At 43.9% G+C, this 19,402-nt stretch overlaps 2 protein-coding genes across 2 annotated transcripts; one reads left to right on the top strand and one right to left on the bottom strand.

The window, feature by feature from the left end:
• Positions 1-5,597: 5,597 nt before the first annotated feature.
• On the top strand, positions 5,598-7,224 carry LOC117856594 (F-box protein At5g07610). The gene has a single exon (XM_034738927.2). It carries the CDS (start codon positions 5,733-5,735, stop codon positions 6,924-6,926), a length of 1,194 nt encoding a protein of 397 aa, XP_034594818.1. The 5' UTR covers positions 5,598-5,732; the 3' UTR covers positions 6,927-7,224.
• A 460-nt stretch (positions 7,225-7,684) lies between these two features.
• LOC117856692 (villin-2) lies at positions 7,685-17,227 on the bottom strand. Its single transcript, XM_034739063.2, has 24 exons — positions 16,867-17,227; positions 14,611-14,722; positions 14,372-14,471; positions 14,211-14,279; positions 13,896-14,132; positions 13,638-13,815; positions 13,423-13,555; positions 12,531-12,690; positions 12,286-12,442; positions 12,110-12,213; positions 11,848-12,006; positions 11,480-11,548; positions 11,332-11,400; positions 11,058-11,195; positions 10,742-10,870; positions 10,442-10,592; positions 10,269-10,279; positions 10,045-10,185; positions 9,830-9,955; positions 9,624-9,680; positions 9,365-9,463; positions 9,003-9,246; positions 8,475-8,722; positions 7,685-8,195 (listed from the first exon to the last, which is right to left on the bottom strand). The coding sequence occupies exons 2-24, from the start codon at positions 14,661-14,663 to the stop codon at positions 8,082-8,084; spliced, it is 2,946 nt and encodes a 981-aa protein (XP_034594954.1). The 5' UTR covers positions 14,664-14,722; positions 16,867-17,227; the 3' UTR covers positions 7,685-8,081.
• Positions 17,228-19,402: the final 2,175 nt, after the last annotated feature.

Below are 19,402 nucleotides of genomic sequence, written 5' to 3'. Positions count from 1 at the left end.
GCGTTATCAATGTAAATCGCTAACTTGTGTACTAGAAATGTTGTCCGTGTGTCTTTGTTATGTTGATGAATTTAGACGGGTTGGTTGTTGTTTGAATGTGTACGGAGATTTCTTATAGTTTGAAGGATATGTTACATCAATTGGTCTGTTAATAATATTTTTCCTTTTTTTCTCACTATAACAAGCCGTTTCAAAACTCTATCTTTGGAAAACAATTGAAGAGATCATGCTATATTGCTATGTCTGAAATTTTGTATTGTCGTAGGCGTGTATGTTATGTTGCGGATTTGCTCTTCGATGTTGCAAATAAATGGAGCATGTAAGATAGTTTTGTAGCTTCCATATTGATGTTGTAGACACAGTTCTTCGATCGATGTTTCAAATGTTGATGCACTACGGGAAACAGCAGCTTTGCCGAGTGCCCCAGACACTATGCAAAGCCCCAAAAACACTCGAAAAAGGCTTTGCCGAGTGTCGCACTCGGCGACCAGCACTTGGCGAATTTTCCACCGGCAAACAGATGTTTGCCGAGTGTCAAATATCGGGCATTTGGCAAAGCCTTTGCCGAGTGTCAAAAAAGACTCGGCAAAAAAATGTTAATAGACTGTCACGGTGACGGTGTTGTTGCCGAGTGTCAAACGGAAGAACACTCGGCAAAATATTTAGCCGAGTGCCGTCGCCTTGACACTCAGCAAAGTTTGGCCTCTTTGCCGAGTGTCAATCCTACGACACTCGACAAAGAAGCGCCACCGGCCAGCATTTTATGGCACCTTTGCCGAGTGTTATGGCTAAAACACTCGTCAAAGTATTGACATTAACACTCGACAAACTCAAAACACTCGGCAAAGAAGGTCCAGAATAACAGAATTTGGCCTCTTTGCTGAGTGTTAAGACTAAAATACTTGGCAAAGTGTCCTAACTCACCCCTCTCAAATAACAATCACAGAAGCATCACATGCATATATTAAGCATCACAAGCATCACAGGCACACAAATAACATTCACAAGTAGAGGTTCTAGTTTAAACAAGTAATCCACAAGTATAGGTTCTAGTAGATGCTTAAGACACTAGCCATTCAAACAAGTCACGAGAAGGAAACGATGGCCACTGCGACTAAGCTGATGGGTCCGAGAAAGCATTGGATCCCGCCGATTGATTCTGCATAAAGTTAAAGAGATTGCATAAGTTACTTTTCTATTGTAAGTTTCTAGTGCCTGTAGTTTCTAGTTTGATTGTAAGGTTGACAAGTGACTCACAGGAGTAGCTGCAGGAGGTGGAGGTGGAGGGAATAGGTTTGGTGGCATAGGTGGTGGAGTTTGACCTATACTCTCAAAAACACTCTGCATGTACTAGAACATCGACTCCGACCTCTGCCTTTCTGCCTGCCGATCTGCCTCGATCCTCACCTCTAGGTCCTCCTGTTGCTTCCGTTCTGCTTCCACCTGGGCCTACAATATTTCATCCCAATGTCATAATGCAAAGCAAAAGGTACGTAAAAATCAACGAATGATGAGACAAACAGAAATAACCTGGAGAGCCTCCATCTGTAACTGTGTAGTGGTCGACCGTGGTCGTATCGCGGGGCTCGAGTCCGTGCTCCTTGCTCGGATCTGGGAGAGAGTGGGAGTAGTGGCCGTGTCGATTACACTATTGCCAATCCAATACCGGCCATGCTTCTTGCCTTCTCCCACCCTCATCATGATTTCTGCATCAATATCCTGGGAGTATGGCATCTTAAGTGCACAAAACAGTTTTTGTGCCTATTACATGCTCTTTGGCAAGATGTGACCCTCCGGGAGCAGGCTGCCAAAAACTATTAGCATAATATCGAAGGTGTCTCGACTTAAGCTAAACTGTGACTTCACGGCCATTAGACGTGCAATGGCATCTAGTTGAGAAACCTTGGTATGCCCGTGAAGGGCCGCAGACAACATTTCGTAATACGCCTTTGCGGTAGCCTCTGGCTCCTCCTCCCTACGTGCTTCATCGAAGTGTGCTTCATGATAGTCATCTAACATGTCTCCCACCCCGGCATCATCATATTCCTCGATGCGTTGTTTCAAGACCTCGTCTCTCCCACGATCGGCTTTACCATGGTAGATCCACCTGGTATATTCTGACGTAAATCCGTTCTTAACAAGATGTTTACCCATGTCCAGCTTGGTTTGCCGACGCATGTTTCCACATTTGCTACACGGACACTAAGTGGATCTAGCTCCTTTGACCCTTGCAAACACCCGTTCCAAAAAAGCATCGGTCACGAATTCTGACTAGAGCGGCCCATGTACATCCACTCACGGTCATCCATCTTCTAGCATATCAGCGAGTAATATAAAAAATCACATTGCATCTGCACGTTCCTATACTGTCTATTAGGTGAAGATAGGTCCTAACCCTACCCGAGGATGTGTAGGTGAGTTTAGTTTCCATGGTCTACTCCGACCCAAGATAGAATTTCGACAGCACCTCCCCGCTGTTCTCCAAATATACGTCCTAGAAGGGAGATTGTGTATCTGAAGAACAATAGGGAGCTGCTGGTGAAACTCTATCTCGGATCGGAATAGACTATGGAAACTAAACCCACCTACACATCCTCGAGCTGTCCAAAAAATGTGGATAATTCGAAACATATACGGTTATAGATATGCAAAGATCTGCATATTTCCAACCGTATCTCTTTCAAACGGGAGACGCCTAACTAGGTTACGTGATATACGAACATCATACGGAAAGAGAGGTGTAGGATGCCTCACCTTGCTATCCTGCAAAGTGACGACTCGAGGACGGTAACATAGCCTCTCCTGCAAAAAAAGGAACATAGTTGTGTCAAGTCAAAATTTCGGCAGCACCTCCCCTGCACGGGGAGGTTTCCATAACCTGCATCAAATAAAACGACACGATGGCTGACAACCACATCCATACCAACGGAACGGCACGATGGCCGACAACCACATACAGCTCTTATACCTTGAAAAATGACGGCTGGCAAGTCGAAGGTGTGGGACGGCGGGAGGGCAAGGCGGCCAACGGCGGCAGGACGGGGCACGAGGGGCAGAACTTGTTTGCAGATTAGTTATGCAAAAGTCGATGAAGCATAAGTCTTAACTCTTAACTCTTAATGTGGTTTTACACTTTTACTTGAGTCCATATTTTCTAGTGCTTCAGAAGAACGATAGGTTTTGCATATACATGATTATCTTGTGCATAATCTAAAGATCTATCGTGGCATTAATTTGAAAATAAAATGTGTGATTTTATTGAAAGTGTTTGGTAGAATAGCATTATATTGACATGGATTTTAACTTAGATTGCCAAGTCAAACATCCTTTTCTAACTTCTAAAAAAAAGTCCTACCACCTCTCTATCTTCTCTAAAAAAAGTCCTTTTCTATCCTTTTCTAATTTCTATTTCTTTTCTAATTTCTAATTCATCCTACCACCTCTCTATCCTTTTCTATTTTCTATTTTCTATTTTCTAACTTGAACAACAAAGAATGGAGAATTACCGGGAGGGATGAGGGGCGCCGACCAAGAGGGGCGAGGGGGCGTCCGGCGGCGGTAGCCGCGCCGGGGGTAGGGCACCGAGGGCAGGGTGCTGGCCGCGGGGGCACCGGCCGCGAAGCACCGGGGGTGGCGGGCGGGGGGCCAGCGGGCAGGGTGCTGGGGCAGCGGGGGCGTCCGCCAGCGGCGGCGGCAGTGGAGAAGGCACAGGGCGGCGGCGGCGGGTGCACAGGAGTGCGGCGTGGCTAAGTGTTTCGGGCGCGTGAGGGTTCATGTGAGGAGGCCAGCGGGGGCTTAAGTCGGGGGATTTGCCAAGTGCCCGCGATCTGTCACTCGGCAAAATAAAGGTTTTTTATTTTTTTTTTACAATTTTCAAACGGTATACGCACCTTGTAGTGGACCTGTAGACATACTTTGCCGAGTGTTGTACAGAATACACTGGACAAAGTGAGGCTTTGTTGAGTGTCATATACAAACACTCGGCAACGTAAACACTCGGCAAAGTACACTTATATTTCATGTATACTCCTTCAATAACATGTTTTACTAACTTTTTTCCGATATACTTTGAAAAAATCTTGTCAAATTCACTCAACAATGCATATTTGATTTTTCTACTAATATTATTCCATTATTTCATGCAGTTATAGCTAAAATTGAATTTATATCAATTAAAATTCTATAATTGTAGTTAATATATAAAAATTATCAAACGGATCCAAAAAATTTCTAAAATTTGACATGAACCAATCTATGTTATCTATTGGCTATAAAAAAGTTTTGAAGTTAAACCCCAATTCAAGTGTCACTTGGACTCAGAATCTTACCGGATCCTTCTAACTTCTACGAATCTTCTCTGGAGATGCTTCAGTTTGTAAGGATCATACGTCACAAATTGTGCGAAACCTTCTCAATTTTGTACCACAGCCTTCACATATGATATCATGACATCTTGACAAATCTTGTGATTTTCAGACTTTGTTTGCTTTTTTTAGAATTTAAAAACCATTCGGCCACGCGTTCGTGGTCGTGTTTTCTGAATAAAATATTCGAAATTTCTTTTCATTTACTGGATGAGAACTCAATCCGGATTCAATAATATGAATATGATTTTTCCACTCATTTTATTCCATTATTTCAATCACTTGCAGTTAAAATTTGACTTAAATCAACAAATTCCTCTAAATGAAATTAATTCATTAAATATAGCGTGCAGACCAAGAAATAGATCAACTTTTAACATGCAGTACCAAATGTTGTATGTGGGGAGTAGAAAAAGTGTGGAGGGCAGAGGAGAAAAAAAGTTTTGGCTTTGCCGAGTGCCTCCAAAAACACTCGGCAAACTAGTACTTTGCTGAGTGTCATGAGAAAACACTCGGCAAACTAGTACTTTGCCGAGTGTCGATAACGAACATTCGACAAAGTTCTAACGACCGGCACGCCCCCTGACGGACGGCGCATATGCCAGTCACGTGCTGGATAGTTGCCGAGTGTCGTCTGGATTTTTGCCGAGTATTTTCTCTATGATACTCGGCAACTAGGATGTATGCCGAATGTATTATATATGCCGAGTGTCTACATGGAGACATTCGGCAAACGGCTCGTTTGCTGAGTGCCTGACATAATGCACTCGGCAAAGATTTAACACTTGGCATATCTACTGTTTCCGATAGTGATGCTTAATGTTGCAAGTTGGTGGGATTTTTTTAAGATGCTATTCAACTTGCACCCCTTGTCTATTGTTAAATTTTGATTTCCCATTGGTGGGATCAGCAGTGCTAGGGAGTAACTTTGTCTCCCTGCTTGAGAGATTTAAGGTCACTTTTTAGATCAGTTATGCTAAACTTCAGTTGGCTGGGTCTATCTGGATCAGCCAGAGCTAAAATTAGCTGGATAACTCTAACCGGGTGGATAAAAGTCGGAGTGCTGGTTGGGTTTGCTGCTGCTTTTTCTCGGAAAATTGTTATGATTTCAGCTTCATAACCATGCATGTTGAACCCTATTGCTACTGTTCCATACAAGCGAAAGTCAGCTAACCCGATGGATAGTGGGTTAATCTTTAATTCTTTCCCGTCAAGCTGAGAGAGTCCGCAAAACACGGATTTCGAGTCCCCAAGAATCCGGAGTTCGTTCATTCATCCAAATCCAGCGATCTAGTTATTGAATCCCCTCAAACGTTCAGTTTGTTACCGCTCGACTCGCGAGCAGTTGCCGATCGAGCCTCCTCGGTGATGGACGACGACGGGAAGCTCTCGGCGGCCAACCTCCCCGACGACGTCTTCGTGGACATCCTGTCGCGCCTTCCGGTGCGGCAGCTCTGCAGCTGCAAGTGCGTGAGCCGCGCGTGGTGCGACCTCATCTCCCACCCCGACCACCGCCGCAGGCTCGCGCAGACCGTCTCGGGCTTCTTCTACCATCTCCACGTCGACGCCTCCTGCCCGCCCATACCCTACTGGCGCTTCTCCTCCGCCGCGTCTCCTCCCGGCGGCGCGCACGTCGTCGACCCCGCCTTCCCCTTCCTGCCGTCGAGCTTCTCGAGGACCGAGACGGAGCTGCTGGACTCGTGCAACGGGCTCCTCCTCCTACGCTGCTGCCGCGCGTCGCCGTCGCCGTCCTCCTCCTTGTACGTCGTGTGCAACCCCGCCACCGGGAAGTGGGTCGAGCTGCCGGCGCCGACCAACGCCCCGGGCACCTTCGGCCTCAGGTCCGACTACCTCCACGGGAGGCGGAGGACCCGCCTTGCGGCGCTGGCCTTCGACCCGGCCGTCTCCTCCACGCGCTTCCACGTGTTCCAGCTGGTGGAGAGGGATCACTACCAGCCATTCCTCTCCCAGTACCGCTTCGTCGTCGAGGCGGTGGAGATCTACTCGTCGGAGACCAGCAGGTGGGTTCCTAGCAGCAGCACCGAGTGGAGCTGCCAGGTCACGTGCACCGGCCAGCAGGCGACCTACCACAACGGCTCCCTGCACTTCGCCGTCGACGACGGCGGGGTCATGTCGGTGGATACAAATGCGTCGTGGAGGATCACCTATGTTTTTCCACACAGCCAAGAAACCTTCGGCGGCGGCTTCGTCGGCCGGTCACAGGGACGGTTGCTCTACGTGCACAAGGGCTCACGCTACGCCTCCTTGTCGGTCTACTCTCTCGAGCGCCGCCGCTGGAGCGCCGAGCAATGGACGCTGAAGCACTATGCCAGCCCGCTGGATCAGTTCCGGAAGACGCTGTTCAAGGAGCACGATGGCGTCGTTGCGGTTCATCCGGACGGCGATGTCATCTTCCTCTTCGATGCCTGCCGGGGGATGTTGATGGCCTATGATATGGTTCGCAGGACCGTGCGCGACATCCAGCCTCTCGCACAAGCGTCACCGTATTACCCGTTCTTCCCATACGTTCCCCTGCACTCGTCGGAGGCTTTAGCAGGGTAACTAAATATATTGGCCATGGAAGATTGGAAGGTGCCGAGTTATTTATTTTTAGTTTTTAAATGAGTTTGATGAGGTTGCAAGGGTCCAGACTCTGTACTCCTTTATCATCATTTACTTATTTACGAGGAACATGATCACAATTGGATTTAGGGTTTGTTTATGCTACCTCCGTATCAAAAATATTTATCGTTGTTGATTTTTTAATCACGATGTTTGGCCATTCATCTTATTCAAAAAATTATGTAAATATCATTTATTTTGTAAAAATTATGTAAATATTATTTATTTTGTTTGTAAGTTACTTTATCATCAAAGATCTTTGAAGTATGACTTATCTTTTTATATATTTGCAAGAAAATCTTGAATACAACAAATGGTCAAACATTACAAGGAAGTCAGGGTAACAATCTAGACTGATTCGTTTCAGATTTGTTGACTGATTCGTTTCAGATTTTAACAAGGCCAAACAAGCAGGGCCTTTATTCCATTATTGTGCAAATGAGGCACTGCAGCTTGCACCAACAGGCATCCACTAGATGTGCTGCTTTTGCAGCTTACAGTTCCAATTATAAGATGGATCTTACAGGCCCTTACAACGATCTTGGTGGGGGTAAAATTGGATGCCCGTGCTCCTTTGTGCCGGACACTGGATAAATGATATAATGTTGCCCTCACAATCACAACCTGCATGCATGTTGCTTAGATCTACGAAAAGAAAAATATGCAGGGACAGATAGCAACTTATTAATACGGGTGGATAAATTCAACCAAGCGCTCAAATTCCCAACAATTGTCAACCAATAACAGCAAACAGATAGCGCAAATATTTTCGTGTGCAATACATCTGAATGACAATACAATGATGACCTACCAGGAAATGCCCATACGTAACAAACCGATAAAAAAACGATATACACATATGGACAGTCACAAAGCAAGCTAGAGCATATTAGGACCTTGCAAGCAGCACAACTCAGGCCATGTACAAATAAAAGAATTGACCTATAAATTGGTTGCAAAAACCAACCGAGCAAAGCCACCGGTGGCCTGTCCTCTGAAATGACCAGCAATATATAATAGACTTACTCCCACGGGACCATTCACGACAAGAGGATCACATTTTGTAGCAGACACTAGATCCGAGGCTTGTTCTCTTCAGAAGAGATCAGCTTTTCGCTTCTGTAGTTCTTGCTTCCAATTTGGTTGTTGGTAAAATGCATCCTTAGTCATGCCAAAAACAGTTTGAAATTCACTATCTGATAGGTATGCCTGCAGAATCAATAGATGGTAGTTCAATTAAAATTGACCTTGACGTGCTTCTTTTCAATGTAAACCTCTCTTCAAGCAAACTCGAACATGAACATAATTGGTTGAACAAGAAACAAAAAAATATATGTATGAACAATTATAGAGCGATAGGAAAGAGTTGTCCAAAGAGAACCAAATGCATCAACATAACTGAAGCAAGCAGTTTAGCTGCAGCATCTATTCACATCCCAAAGTCATTAAATGAAATTCAAAACTTTAAGGTTGAGGGCGGAGACAAACCTCTCTGCGTTTGTAATCTATCCCACGAACTGGATCGGTAGATTTGGATATCAAGCGGTCATAGCTAAATGTTGCTTCACCCACATTCTCTGTTGTTTCTTCCTCTGGGGCCTCGGCCTCTGCTCCATCAGCCTCAGATGGTGCCCCATCTACTGCAGCATCTTTTTCTTGGTGAAACACAGAGGACTCCCCAGCTTCAGACTGAGGAGAAGATGCACCGGATGGGGTTATTACAACCCTGTCGACATCTGCATTGATTAAAGGTGTCAATTTTTGAAGTGGTAAACATGCCAGCAAGCTGGCAATGGCCTTGATCTATGATTCACTCCATTGGTCAGGTGGACCAACAAAAGCAAATAGACAGGAGTACAAGACTCTGGTGTCCCAAGTCTACTACACATGCAAACCAAAAATGGCAAGCCTATAAAGAAAACATTTCAAAGGAACAAGGAATACAAATCAGATAACTCAAATGCCTAACAAGTGATTCCTTATAAAACGATATTGTAAAGGAAGGTGCAGCTCTACCAGTCTTATCTGCTGTGCTGCTAGCCTTGGCTCGTAGATTTTCTGAAGATCCAGATTGCTCAGCAGTCAGCACAGAGGACAATGCAGCTACGGCAGCTGCTCTTTGAGAACCTTGACCTGAACGAGATGGAGGTGGTGTGGGAGTTTTGGGTTTTGAGGACGGCTTGAACGCATTAGATAAGGCAGCAAGTGCAGAGGCACGTTGAGTGGGTCCATCACCTGTGCTTTTAGGCCTCTCATTAGTCTGGAAAAAAAAAGGATCAAGAAACTAGTTACATTGATGTTTTCATAAAGAACGCATTCTTTTAGACAAAATGTTGATATTTTTTCTTGAGGAATAAAAACAATTATTTAAAGTTTACCAGCTTTTGTTGGGACGATGGATTGAATGCAGATGATAGAGCTGCTAATGCAGATGCCCTTTGAGTGGGTCCACCATTACCAGAGCTCCGAGGTACACCCTACAAAACGACTAGAATGTGAAGATTGTACTAGTTGAATATATATTTGTGTTTCCAAATATTGGTTCATGACTTGTTAGCATCCGAAATACTCATTCAAGAAAAACATGTATATGTACGTATGTAACTTTGTATCTTCAACTTCAAATCTCAGGCTTACCTCAGAACGCAGTCCAAAAAGTAGCGAGAGTTTCTTCTGGAATGAATTTCCATGAACCTATATAAAGTGTAAGAAACTTACTATTTAATATGGCGCAGTTTGTAACAAAACTATAACCTTGCAGCAGAAATCGACTAATATCCCTTGTATGATTATTATTAGATAGAACAGCGGAAACAAATAGAACGAGATATCCAAGAGCATACCACAGATTTTGTGTTGTCCCAAGAGAAGTACGTCTTGAAGAAGCATGGCTCATTCCCTTCCATAACTTTATATAGAGGTACATATGGAGAAAGATCTTCAATAGAATTTGCATGCTCTATGTATTTCTGGGGGGAAAGCAAACATATACTGAATATAGCACAACAGCAAACCAAAACTGACCAATACTGAATAAGGTCAGGGCTTCAGTTGATACCTGGCCAATATCAAATGCCTTCTGTTTCTCTTTTGATTCCACACACTGCCCAATCCAAATGAAGACCTCACCATGTGTGTCAAGTATCATCGTGTCTTCAGTTAACAAATCATCTTGGGAAAAGTTGAAGATCTCGGTAACCTGAAGAAACCCATAAAATCACATACCTGAACTATGCAATACGAAGGAATAGATCTAAGGAGAGCAAGTGCAAGAGGACCAACCTCCAGTCTCCCTGATCAATGATGAAGATTGTAGCATAAACAAACCCAAGCAACAAAATGATGATTAGGCAGAAACTTGTATAATGTAGATATTTCAAATGAATGAAAGGAAATATCAACTTCATACAGATATACAAATGGATGAAAGTAAGATGAAAGTTATAACAACTGACCATTCTTGAATGAGAATGCATACAAGTGAGGCTCTCTAGCAATAATATCCTGAGTAGCATTTCTGTTTGTATAACTCTGTTTTCCACCAAGAGCAAACCAGAAAGCAGAACTCTCTGTCCCCTCCTTGCAATGCTTCACTGCAACACCAGGCTGTACGATTGTAAATATCAAAATGTTAGCAATGGATTGAGAGAAAAGCCTGAGCTTCAGAAAGTTTTAGAAGTTTTCAATTGATTTAAAGGACTAAAAAAAGTGATAGAAATTGATTGGCTTAAAGCTGTTTAAAGGTGCTCTCATACCTTCAAAAATTCAGCAACTTTTGCTGCCCACTGCTGTTGCTCATATGTGCTAGAATTGCCAAACCATGTAAACATAGCATTTCCAGATTGCAATACGAAACACTCCGATGAGCTTAAAGATGTTGCCACCTATAAAATAATAAGTGATCAGCTCAAGGATACGCAACTGAATTTCATTAAAGCTCTGTGGAGGTAAATGTTGAGTCACTCTTGTCCTAAAATACCACACTACAAAACTTGCACATAACAGTTTGTTTATCAAAAAGCGTTCAATAGAAAGATCCATCTTCATCTAGTACAAAGAGCTAGGTAGTACCGCATCAACTTGAAGAGTCTTATTGTTGTGGAGTGATGTCCCAGATACTCGAATTAGAGCTATGCCTTCAGAAGAATAAGTCTCACCAGTCACACCCTTTTCTTCTATGAGCTTCTTGTATCCAGATCCAATTCCACCCTACATAATTTATTGATTTGCCAGAAACATATTATCCATATATATTACTTAGAGCCACACACAGAGTTGAAGTATGCACCCATCACTGAAAAAAACATAAAAAAGGAAGCAACCAATTATGTTTGGCCATGAGTACCTTCAAGATAACCATGGGCTGGAAAAGAGCAACAAATTGTGGTGGCTCCTTCCCTTGATATATACGACCCTACAAAATAACTACCAATAACTCAAAGTCGTCTCTTGTGAATAAATATTATAGGCACATCTAAAACAAAATGTAGCACCAGAACAGGCCGTCCTTTCAATGAATTCCACATTGTATTAGCTAATTGAGATGCCATCACTTGATCATCCTGCAAACAAACGACGAAAAGGTAAATATAGATCCAGCTCGTTTGTTTGCCAACTAACTTCAGAAGAATTAATGCCACTGGCTTAGCAAAATAGGAACAGATTGTTTGGTTTCAGTCTAAAAATATGATTTAACTAAAAGCATTAAATTTTATCAGAAAACACTATACCAATAAAAAGAAATGCCACATCGCCAACACAAATTGATGAAATTATAAGCACAAAAGTAGAAAGGCAGAAAGGATGCAAAAACAGTTTTAAGACAAAAATGCAAGTGTCACAGCATGCAAAGTATTATTACCGCCAAGCTATCCTTCCCAATCCAGTAACTGAGATAGTATTCTTCTTTTTTGTCGCCTGAATGATATGTATAGAGAATGATATAACAGTCTCCGCTGTAAAACTTTCCAATGTCCTCTTTTGGAAGGGCCGTCTTAGCATTGCCATCAACGCACCATACCTGTTACAATTTGTTTTTAGTAAGGATATGCTCAATAAATATCTTTTCACTTTACTTGTTTTAAACAACACAGCTCATTAAAAGGAATATTGATCAAAGCAACCTCAAGCTTTCCGCTGCCTTCAAGCAAAGGAGGAACTTCCTCATTTACTGGAGTGGTGCTTTTTGCAGCTCCCTTTACATCAACGCCTTGTTGCTTCAATAAAGCTGAAAAATATAGAAATATTATCAGCAGTAATCAAAGGGGAAATTTCATCATCTCGTAACTGAATGACATACCCGCAACTTTTCCCCGCCCTTCCTCTGCGCCAGGGCTCCCAGCAGCATTACCCACTGGCCATGATTCAAACTTGGACTTGAAAGCATGACTCTCATAACCTTGAATCACTTGAGTCACTCTTGTTGTCTTTGGACGCTTTTGATTAATAAGGAATTCCTGCAGGACACAAAAACATGAAAATGTTACCTACAAGAAATAAAAAAAAGAAAAAAAATGAGAACAGAAAAATAGTTTGAGAATTTACCTCAACCGCTTTGGTGGCAGATTTTCTATCTTCCATTTGTGTTACCCGGCCAACCCATACATATATTTCAGCCCCACAGTCAACTAAGAAACATTTGGTATTTTCAAGCACAGCTTTTGTAAGAGCTGTCTCTTCCAGCTTCAATTGACCATCATTGATGCTGCATGGAGAACATTTCATAATGTAACAGTAGAGTACAGAAGGCACTATTGGCTATTGGGCTAAAAAAAGAACTTAATACATGATAAAATCGGTAGGGGCACACAGAAACATACTTCTGGCACCAACTGAGCCATAGCACGGATTCACTAAACAATTCCTTATATGTGGTATTGCTTCCAGCATTGATTGGTCAACACTGATACTGCAACGATTACAATTTGATAGCCTACCACAGAGGACTAAAAAAAAACATGCTCCAAAGAATACAGGGTACAGCCAGTTTGCAGTTGCTATGCAATCCTCACACCGTGAAACTTTTTTTATTAAATGGAAAACTTTATTTATTAAAACTAAGATTTTGTTTTTATGGCTCTAAAAGATAGTAGTGCTCTCAAAGTAGGCAATATCTCAAAAGTAGTAAGACAGAAGTGCAGATTAAACCAAAACAATGCCAGGCTGCTAAGCCATAATACATCTACAAATATCTTAGATACAGCAATGAACCTAAAGACCATAGAAGCCTATTTATATAAGGTACAATTGCAGGGGTAACAACATAAACAAATCGTTCATATGGTTTACAGCAGTTGATCAAGATTTAAAAGAATGCAATTGATTCATTGCGGTAACTTTTATACGTGCAGTGCTAAAAGAGTCATTAATTCAACTGTTTATATGGATCAATCACCTACCACATGATTTTCACAACAATGATTGTCATAGGATATACCTGTAGAGCTTTGGTGCCGTAGTTTCAAGTACAATATCATCATCACTCACAGTTTTTTTCCCAATTGGTGCAAAACCTCCAAAAAGGACCCAGAATTCACCAGAGTCTGACTCTGCCTGTAATTTTCCATCATCTGACATAAAAAAAGAACGGACCATGAGAACAGATGAAAAGGTGGCCCACAAAATTGCCAATCCGAAGTTCATGTCCCTCACCGACGATTGCAACATCGCAGACACCCCCATGGTACTTCTCCTTTAAATGTTGGATCACTTCCAATGCTTTGGCCCTTTCTTGAATATTGGAGTTAGCGCCATTAAACTGGTATATCTTACTTTCAGTATCCAAGACAAACACATCATCATGGTTTAATGATGAACGGGCAAAGGGAACCTGAATAAAGAAGGCGGCATCAGGAATTATTGAGCTGAAAATTGAAAAGGATGCGCAGTAAGGGGGTAAATCTTCACTACCTGCTTAACCCGAATAGCTCTCTTCCCTTTGCAAATATACAGCCGTGTTTCAAACTTCTCCTCTTCAGGCTTTTTGAACCCAGAGGCGAAACCACCCTCCAAAGGTATAATGCAAGGCTTGAAGTATGACAAGAATTTGTCAGATTCATAACCCTGGAGTTCCCTATGTTGGATTGCACGACCTCCAAGGATGGCATCAAGTTCAACTGTCTTGATGGCTGCAGTCCCAGATTCATCCTGCAATACAGACACATAGTCACAAGGAAGGCTCGAACTAGTACTAACAATGCAGAATTTGAATTCACAAGTGCGTACTTGACTTGAATCTTTCCCAATCCAGAAGTGGATATCATACAAATACGCGCCGCCTTTAGTACAGCTAGTCTACAAGAAATATAGAAATAGTTAAAAAAGAGTTATTATGGAAAAATAGAAAATGTTCATAAGGGATACGAGAATAAAGGGCAAGCAGGCACCTGCAGAACTATATATGAATCTCCACAGTAGAATTTACCATGATCAGATTTTGGCAGCGCAACTGGCTTAAAATCTTCAATCCGCCATATTTCGGTCCCACTAAACAATGCTAAGGGATACATATGCATTAATAAAAAAAGTTCTAGATTTTACAAACTTGAATAACAGAAAAAGAATCTATCAAAGCCAAATTCTCAAAAAGTAACCAGAATAGATCAAAAAACATGTGGAAGGATACACTTTTTGGCCAGCTCCTTGAAAAGCAGGATCTAGCACTTTTGCAGTAGACATCTGGAAGCAACTTTTCTGGGATTACTTTGAAGAAAACAAAATGATAGCAGATGGTTCCACTGTACAACAAGTGTGCTGAATATTAGAGATACAACATATGCTGAAAATGGAAAATAATAAAGCAAATCAATCAACAATCAGAATATGGAAGTGTGTATACTCAAGCCAACAATAAAAAGGAAAACTATTAAGCTTAAATACCCATTACAAACAAGGCAGGTAAAGAAGTTGTGAACCAGATTATACACACAAGGTATAAAAAACTATCATGATTCAGAACTGTATCTTTAGCTCGATAGAGCTCTAATATTGACTGTGTGAAATTTATCTTTGCCTTATAGATGTTTACTAGTGAACAATTTTTCCATAAGAACCTCAATCTTCTCCAAACCCCATTGTAAAGAATCCTCATCCCTCTACCTGATTCCCTAAACAAAGCCCCTCTCTCCATATACATGTAGGATCTCATCCCACTGTAGTAAAAGTAACCTCACAGTTTACATATAGTATAGGCTGTATAATTGCTGAAGAGATGGTGAGCTTGATCAAGTAATTTTCGAGATCACTGGTTGACTTGACTGTTGCAAAACGAAGAGGTGGCAGAGGTTTGTCTGCAATGTGCACACCTGAAGCTTGATGTTGCTTGAGACGTATCGCCTTACTATGCCTTACACAAATATAATAAGTCATTTCTTAAACAGTTAAACTGTTAAACATGATAACATCTATATAAGCAAGTGGTGTTACGCATGTTTACTGTTAAGATTTGCCTCTGCTTGTCACCTCAGCTATGTCATTACGGTATCCATTTCAATTCTTCCACTTATCTATTCATTGGATTCCTTTTCATGTCAGCTCATTTCTATCTACCTCAGTCAGATCCTTTACAAGTATTTATCACTTGCCTTGGTCAACTCTTTGGTCAGTTTGGTCCTCCCTCCTCAGTCTTAGGCTGTAGCATTGGTTTTATCTCCATTGCTCACTCTATCCCATAACCATGAAGTTGGTATGGCTTTGCTAAAATTCAACAGATTGGGCTGACAAATATCGATACTGGTCATGCGAACAGTATGATTGGAGTAGGAATTTGAAAAATCACATTGAGTTGATTAAGTTCCAAGTGCTTTTTTTTGCATTTAGGTATCTACATTGAGTGGCTTATTCATTGTTTTTTCAAATATGGGTTCAAGTTAGTGATAACAGACAAACAAAATGGTAAAAAGAAAATTTTATGTTAGTAGTAATCGGCACTGAATTGTTTTTACTATTGCCCTGAAACAATTAGTAGCAAGTGAATAGCGGGTAGTTAAGCCGATCAAAATGCATGCCATTGGACTTTAGGTGACGCCTTGTATCCCTTTCTCTAAACAGTAAATGTATTATGTATAGCTGCTCATAGCTAAAGCTGGTACCGAGCATTGCCCAAGTGCCAGTTTAACAGTCCCAGCAGATAGTCTGCATGACCCTACATCTAAGGGAACTTATGCTATCTTGTTGCATTGCCCTTTTCCTTTGACTCCTGCAAAAAATAGGCATGCATCATCCTTGGCATATATGTGCTGTTCTTGTCTTGTCCCCGTGTTCATAGCTGGTGCTACATGCTTGACCAGACACCAACACTGGGGCATGTCTCACACTCTTCCTTTGGTGGCCTTCCAGCCTTCAAAAACCAAATATCCCGCCGGAGCAGCAGCAAGCTCCGCGGTGCTATATGTGTATGCGCTTCATAATCTCCCCAGTCTATGATACTCCAAGATAGCAGCTGAACGCAGAGTCAAATGTTGATGCCGATCATGCTGTTTGCTTTGTTTATGGGTGCAAGGTCGTTGTGGCTGCTGGATTATGCGAATTGCTTCCAGCGAGATGGCACGATGATCAATGGACGCTTGCGGCAGTTAGGGGTGCTCACTGCTCAGTTGAAGGCCTCAGAATTTTGGAGATTAGGAAACCGATCGTAGTATCCCGCCACGCAGCACATGAAATCAAAGCGCAACAGAATGCGTGAATCCAACACGGATTGGATTCCAGCCAGGGCTCACTGGAAACAAGCGACTCTGGTGGAGATCAAAAATAGCAATTCGTCCAGGGGAGCTAGGCCATTCCTAATAATAAGCGAAAGGCGAAAATCAACTAGACTCGGGACGGATGGATCTCCACAGGGCGGCCTGCTGGACAAGACACAGACGCGCAATTGAGGCAATACCTGGACGGATCTGGATCGACTCGCGGTCTGCCGGCGCGGGGGGTGGCGGTCGGCGGATGGGCTGCGTCGTCCCCGGATCTGCGCGCCGGAAGAGGGGCGTCCCGCCGATCGCCGGATCAGGGAGAGCGGAAGGCGGGGAGGCGAGGCCACTGATCAGTGGATCAGAGGCGCAGGACGGAAGGGGGGAGGCCGGAAAGCGAGAGGGGGAGGAGGAGCCACCTGGAACAGAGTGGCGAGCGTAAATAGGGAAGGGGGAGCGAGCGGCGATGATGATGAACGGGACGGCACTGCTGGCTCGGCTACCTTCTCTTCCTCTTCCTTCTCCCCCTCGCCTACGTAACACGATACCCCTGCTGCTGATCTGGGTCGTCGACTCGTCGTAGCACCGACCAGGCAGACGAGGCCGCCGCCCGGCCGGCCGGCTTTGCTTGCTTGCTTTTTCAAATTTCACCGACCCACGCCACCTCATGCATGGCCCAAGAGCCAGACAGCCCAAAGCATATTCGCCACATATTTGGTCCACGCTCGCTCACAATAAAAGTGCAAAAAATATATCGTCTCTCGACTCGAGAAAGAATTTCACTTTACTTTTCTATATCAAGCGTGTTGCAGTGCACATGAGTTTTACGTGAAACAAACGGTCCAGGAGCTGTTTGATACCGGCCAGCCATGTCACATCGAATGTTTAGATACTAAACGTATACTATTTACAAAACTCATTGCATAGATGGAGGCTAAACGGCGAGACGAATCTATTAAGCCTATTTAGTTCATGATTTAACAATGTGCTGCTACAGTAACCATTTGCCAATGATGGATTAATTAGGCTTAATAGATTCGTCTCGCCGTTTAGCCTCCATCTGTGCAATTAGTTTTATAATTAACTCATATTTGCTCATTTTAATTAGCTTACGAATATTCGACGTGACACGGACTAAACTTTAGCCTAAGGATGCAAACGGTCCCTTAGTTCCGGTTCGTAACGGCCTCATTTGCAAGTAAACAAACCTGGTTGAGAGAGAAAAAATAACAAGCATATTCAAAGGCGGCAGAGGACCCCCCCCCCCCCCCCTCCTCTTTTACGCGGGTGAGACTGATTTAGCCATGCCACCACCACACGGCGCAATAATGGCCCGGCTCGTGCACGCATCAGATCATCGATCGATCTGATTCATCCACCCCGGCTCATTGATCACGCCATCTCATGCCGCCCGGACCCCACGCCATTGCCCATCAGCAGCACGCGTTGCCATTGCAGCCGAGCAGAGTATTCTGCAGGGCTGCACTACAGGCACGACGAGCGCGGCCTGTGATTGAGGCCGATGACACGCTGGGCGCCCGCCCCGCCGCTCGCTCGAAGCCTCGAAAGCTTTTTGGAGGCGGTGGGGGGCCTGGGCGCCGGCAAGCCATGTGCCGCCACGGCTGCGCAATCGGGGGAGGTACGCCAGGGCACGGGGCACGGCCCGGCCCTGCCCTGCGCTGCGCCCCTGCCCGGCTGAGCGTCGCGACACTCTGGCCGGCCGCTTCGCCCGACTGGCAAAGTGACAGCCTAAAGCGCACCTGTCTAACCAGAAAGGGCCTGATAATGGGCGCACAGTTCAGGGCCGTTGGTTGGGAGCATCAAAACGCCATGGCTCTTTATCATGCCAGTACACTGCTACAAGAAGCAGAAGAAGCCTCCATGATTGGATTGGAGGAGGTTATATCCATCCATCGCTCCCAGCTCACGTGTTCTTGTTTGGTTCAGGCCGGATCCGATTCGTTTCCACATGATGTTTTCTGCGCCGCTCATGATCAATGCCCAACTCCATTCCAATGGTTACTTGCTCCGAGCAAAATCCTCGAATCGCCCGATGCAGCTGTTTCCTCCGAACAGCTACCGTGCTGCTGCTCTGAACTCTGAAGGTTGGTACGCCTGCAGCCTCTGCTGTGTGACTGTAAAAACGCAGTGGTTTGGTACACAGGCTTCAGAATTCAGCAGCTGCCCTGCATTCCAATTCCATGGACCATCCATCGGCCGGCCAGCCGTTTTCACAGACGGGACGGAGTGCTGGGCCGGGTATGGACACGTCCCCAATGGTTTAGTTTGGTCGGTGCCAACCAACCAATGTGGGCATCGATCAGGCGTCAAGGCTGGCTGTCATTAGTTCAGCGTTGTGCAATCAGCACGTTTGTACATCGCACGAAGAGTGTCGAGGGAGGCAATGTTCAAAGCTGAGGGGCAGCGCAATCGGATCAAAACACATCGCTATAGTTCTAGTAAAGGATTTTCAAATCGATTGTCGAGGGAGTTGGAAGAATTAATTTTTACCGACTCGTCTGCAAACTTTTTCTTTTATTGTGCGAACTTTGAAGTGTTCCCATCAGAAGGAACACTGTTCAGCAGGAGAGCACATCCCTTACCTGAATTGATCTTACTACCACGACTTGTTATCTGAAAACAGGCAGCCTATCCAATCATTGTAGTACAGGAAATTCAGAATTTTCTCCTTTTTTGAGGCGGAATTCAGAATTTTCTTCGTCGAAGCTCCTAGAA

This window comes from Setaria viridis, chromosome 5 (assembly GCF_005286985.2).
Source record: "Setaria viridis chromosome 5, Setaria_viridis_v4.0, whole genome shotgun sequence".
Lineage (NCBI taxonomy): Eukaryota > Viridiplantae > Streptophyta > Magnoliopsida > Poales > Poaceae > Setaria > Setaria viridis.
Note: the sequence above shows the minus strand (reverse complement) of the source record. Positions and strands in the feature narration are given on the sequence as shown.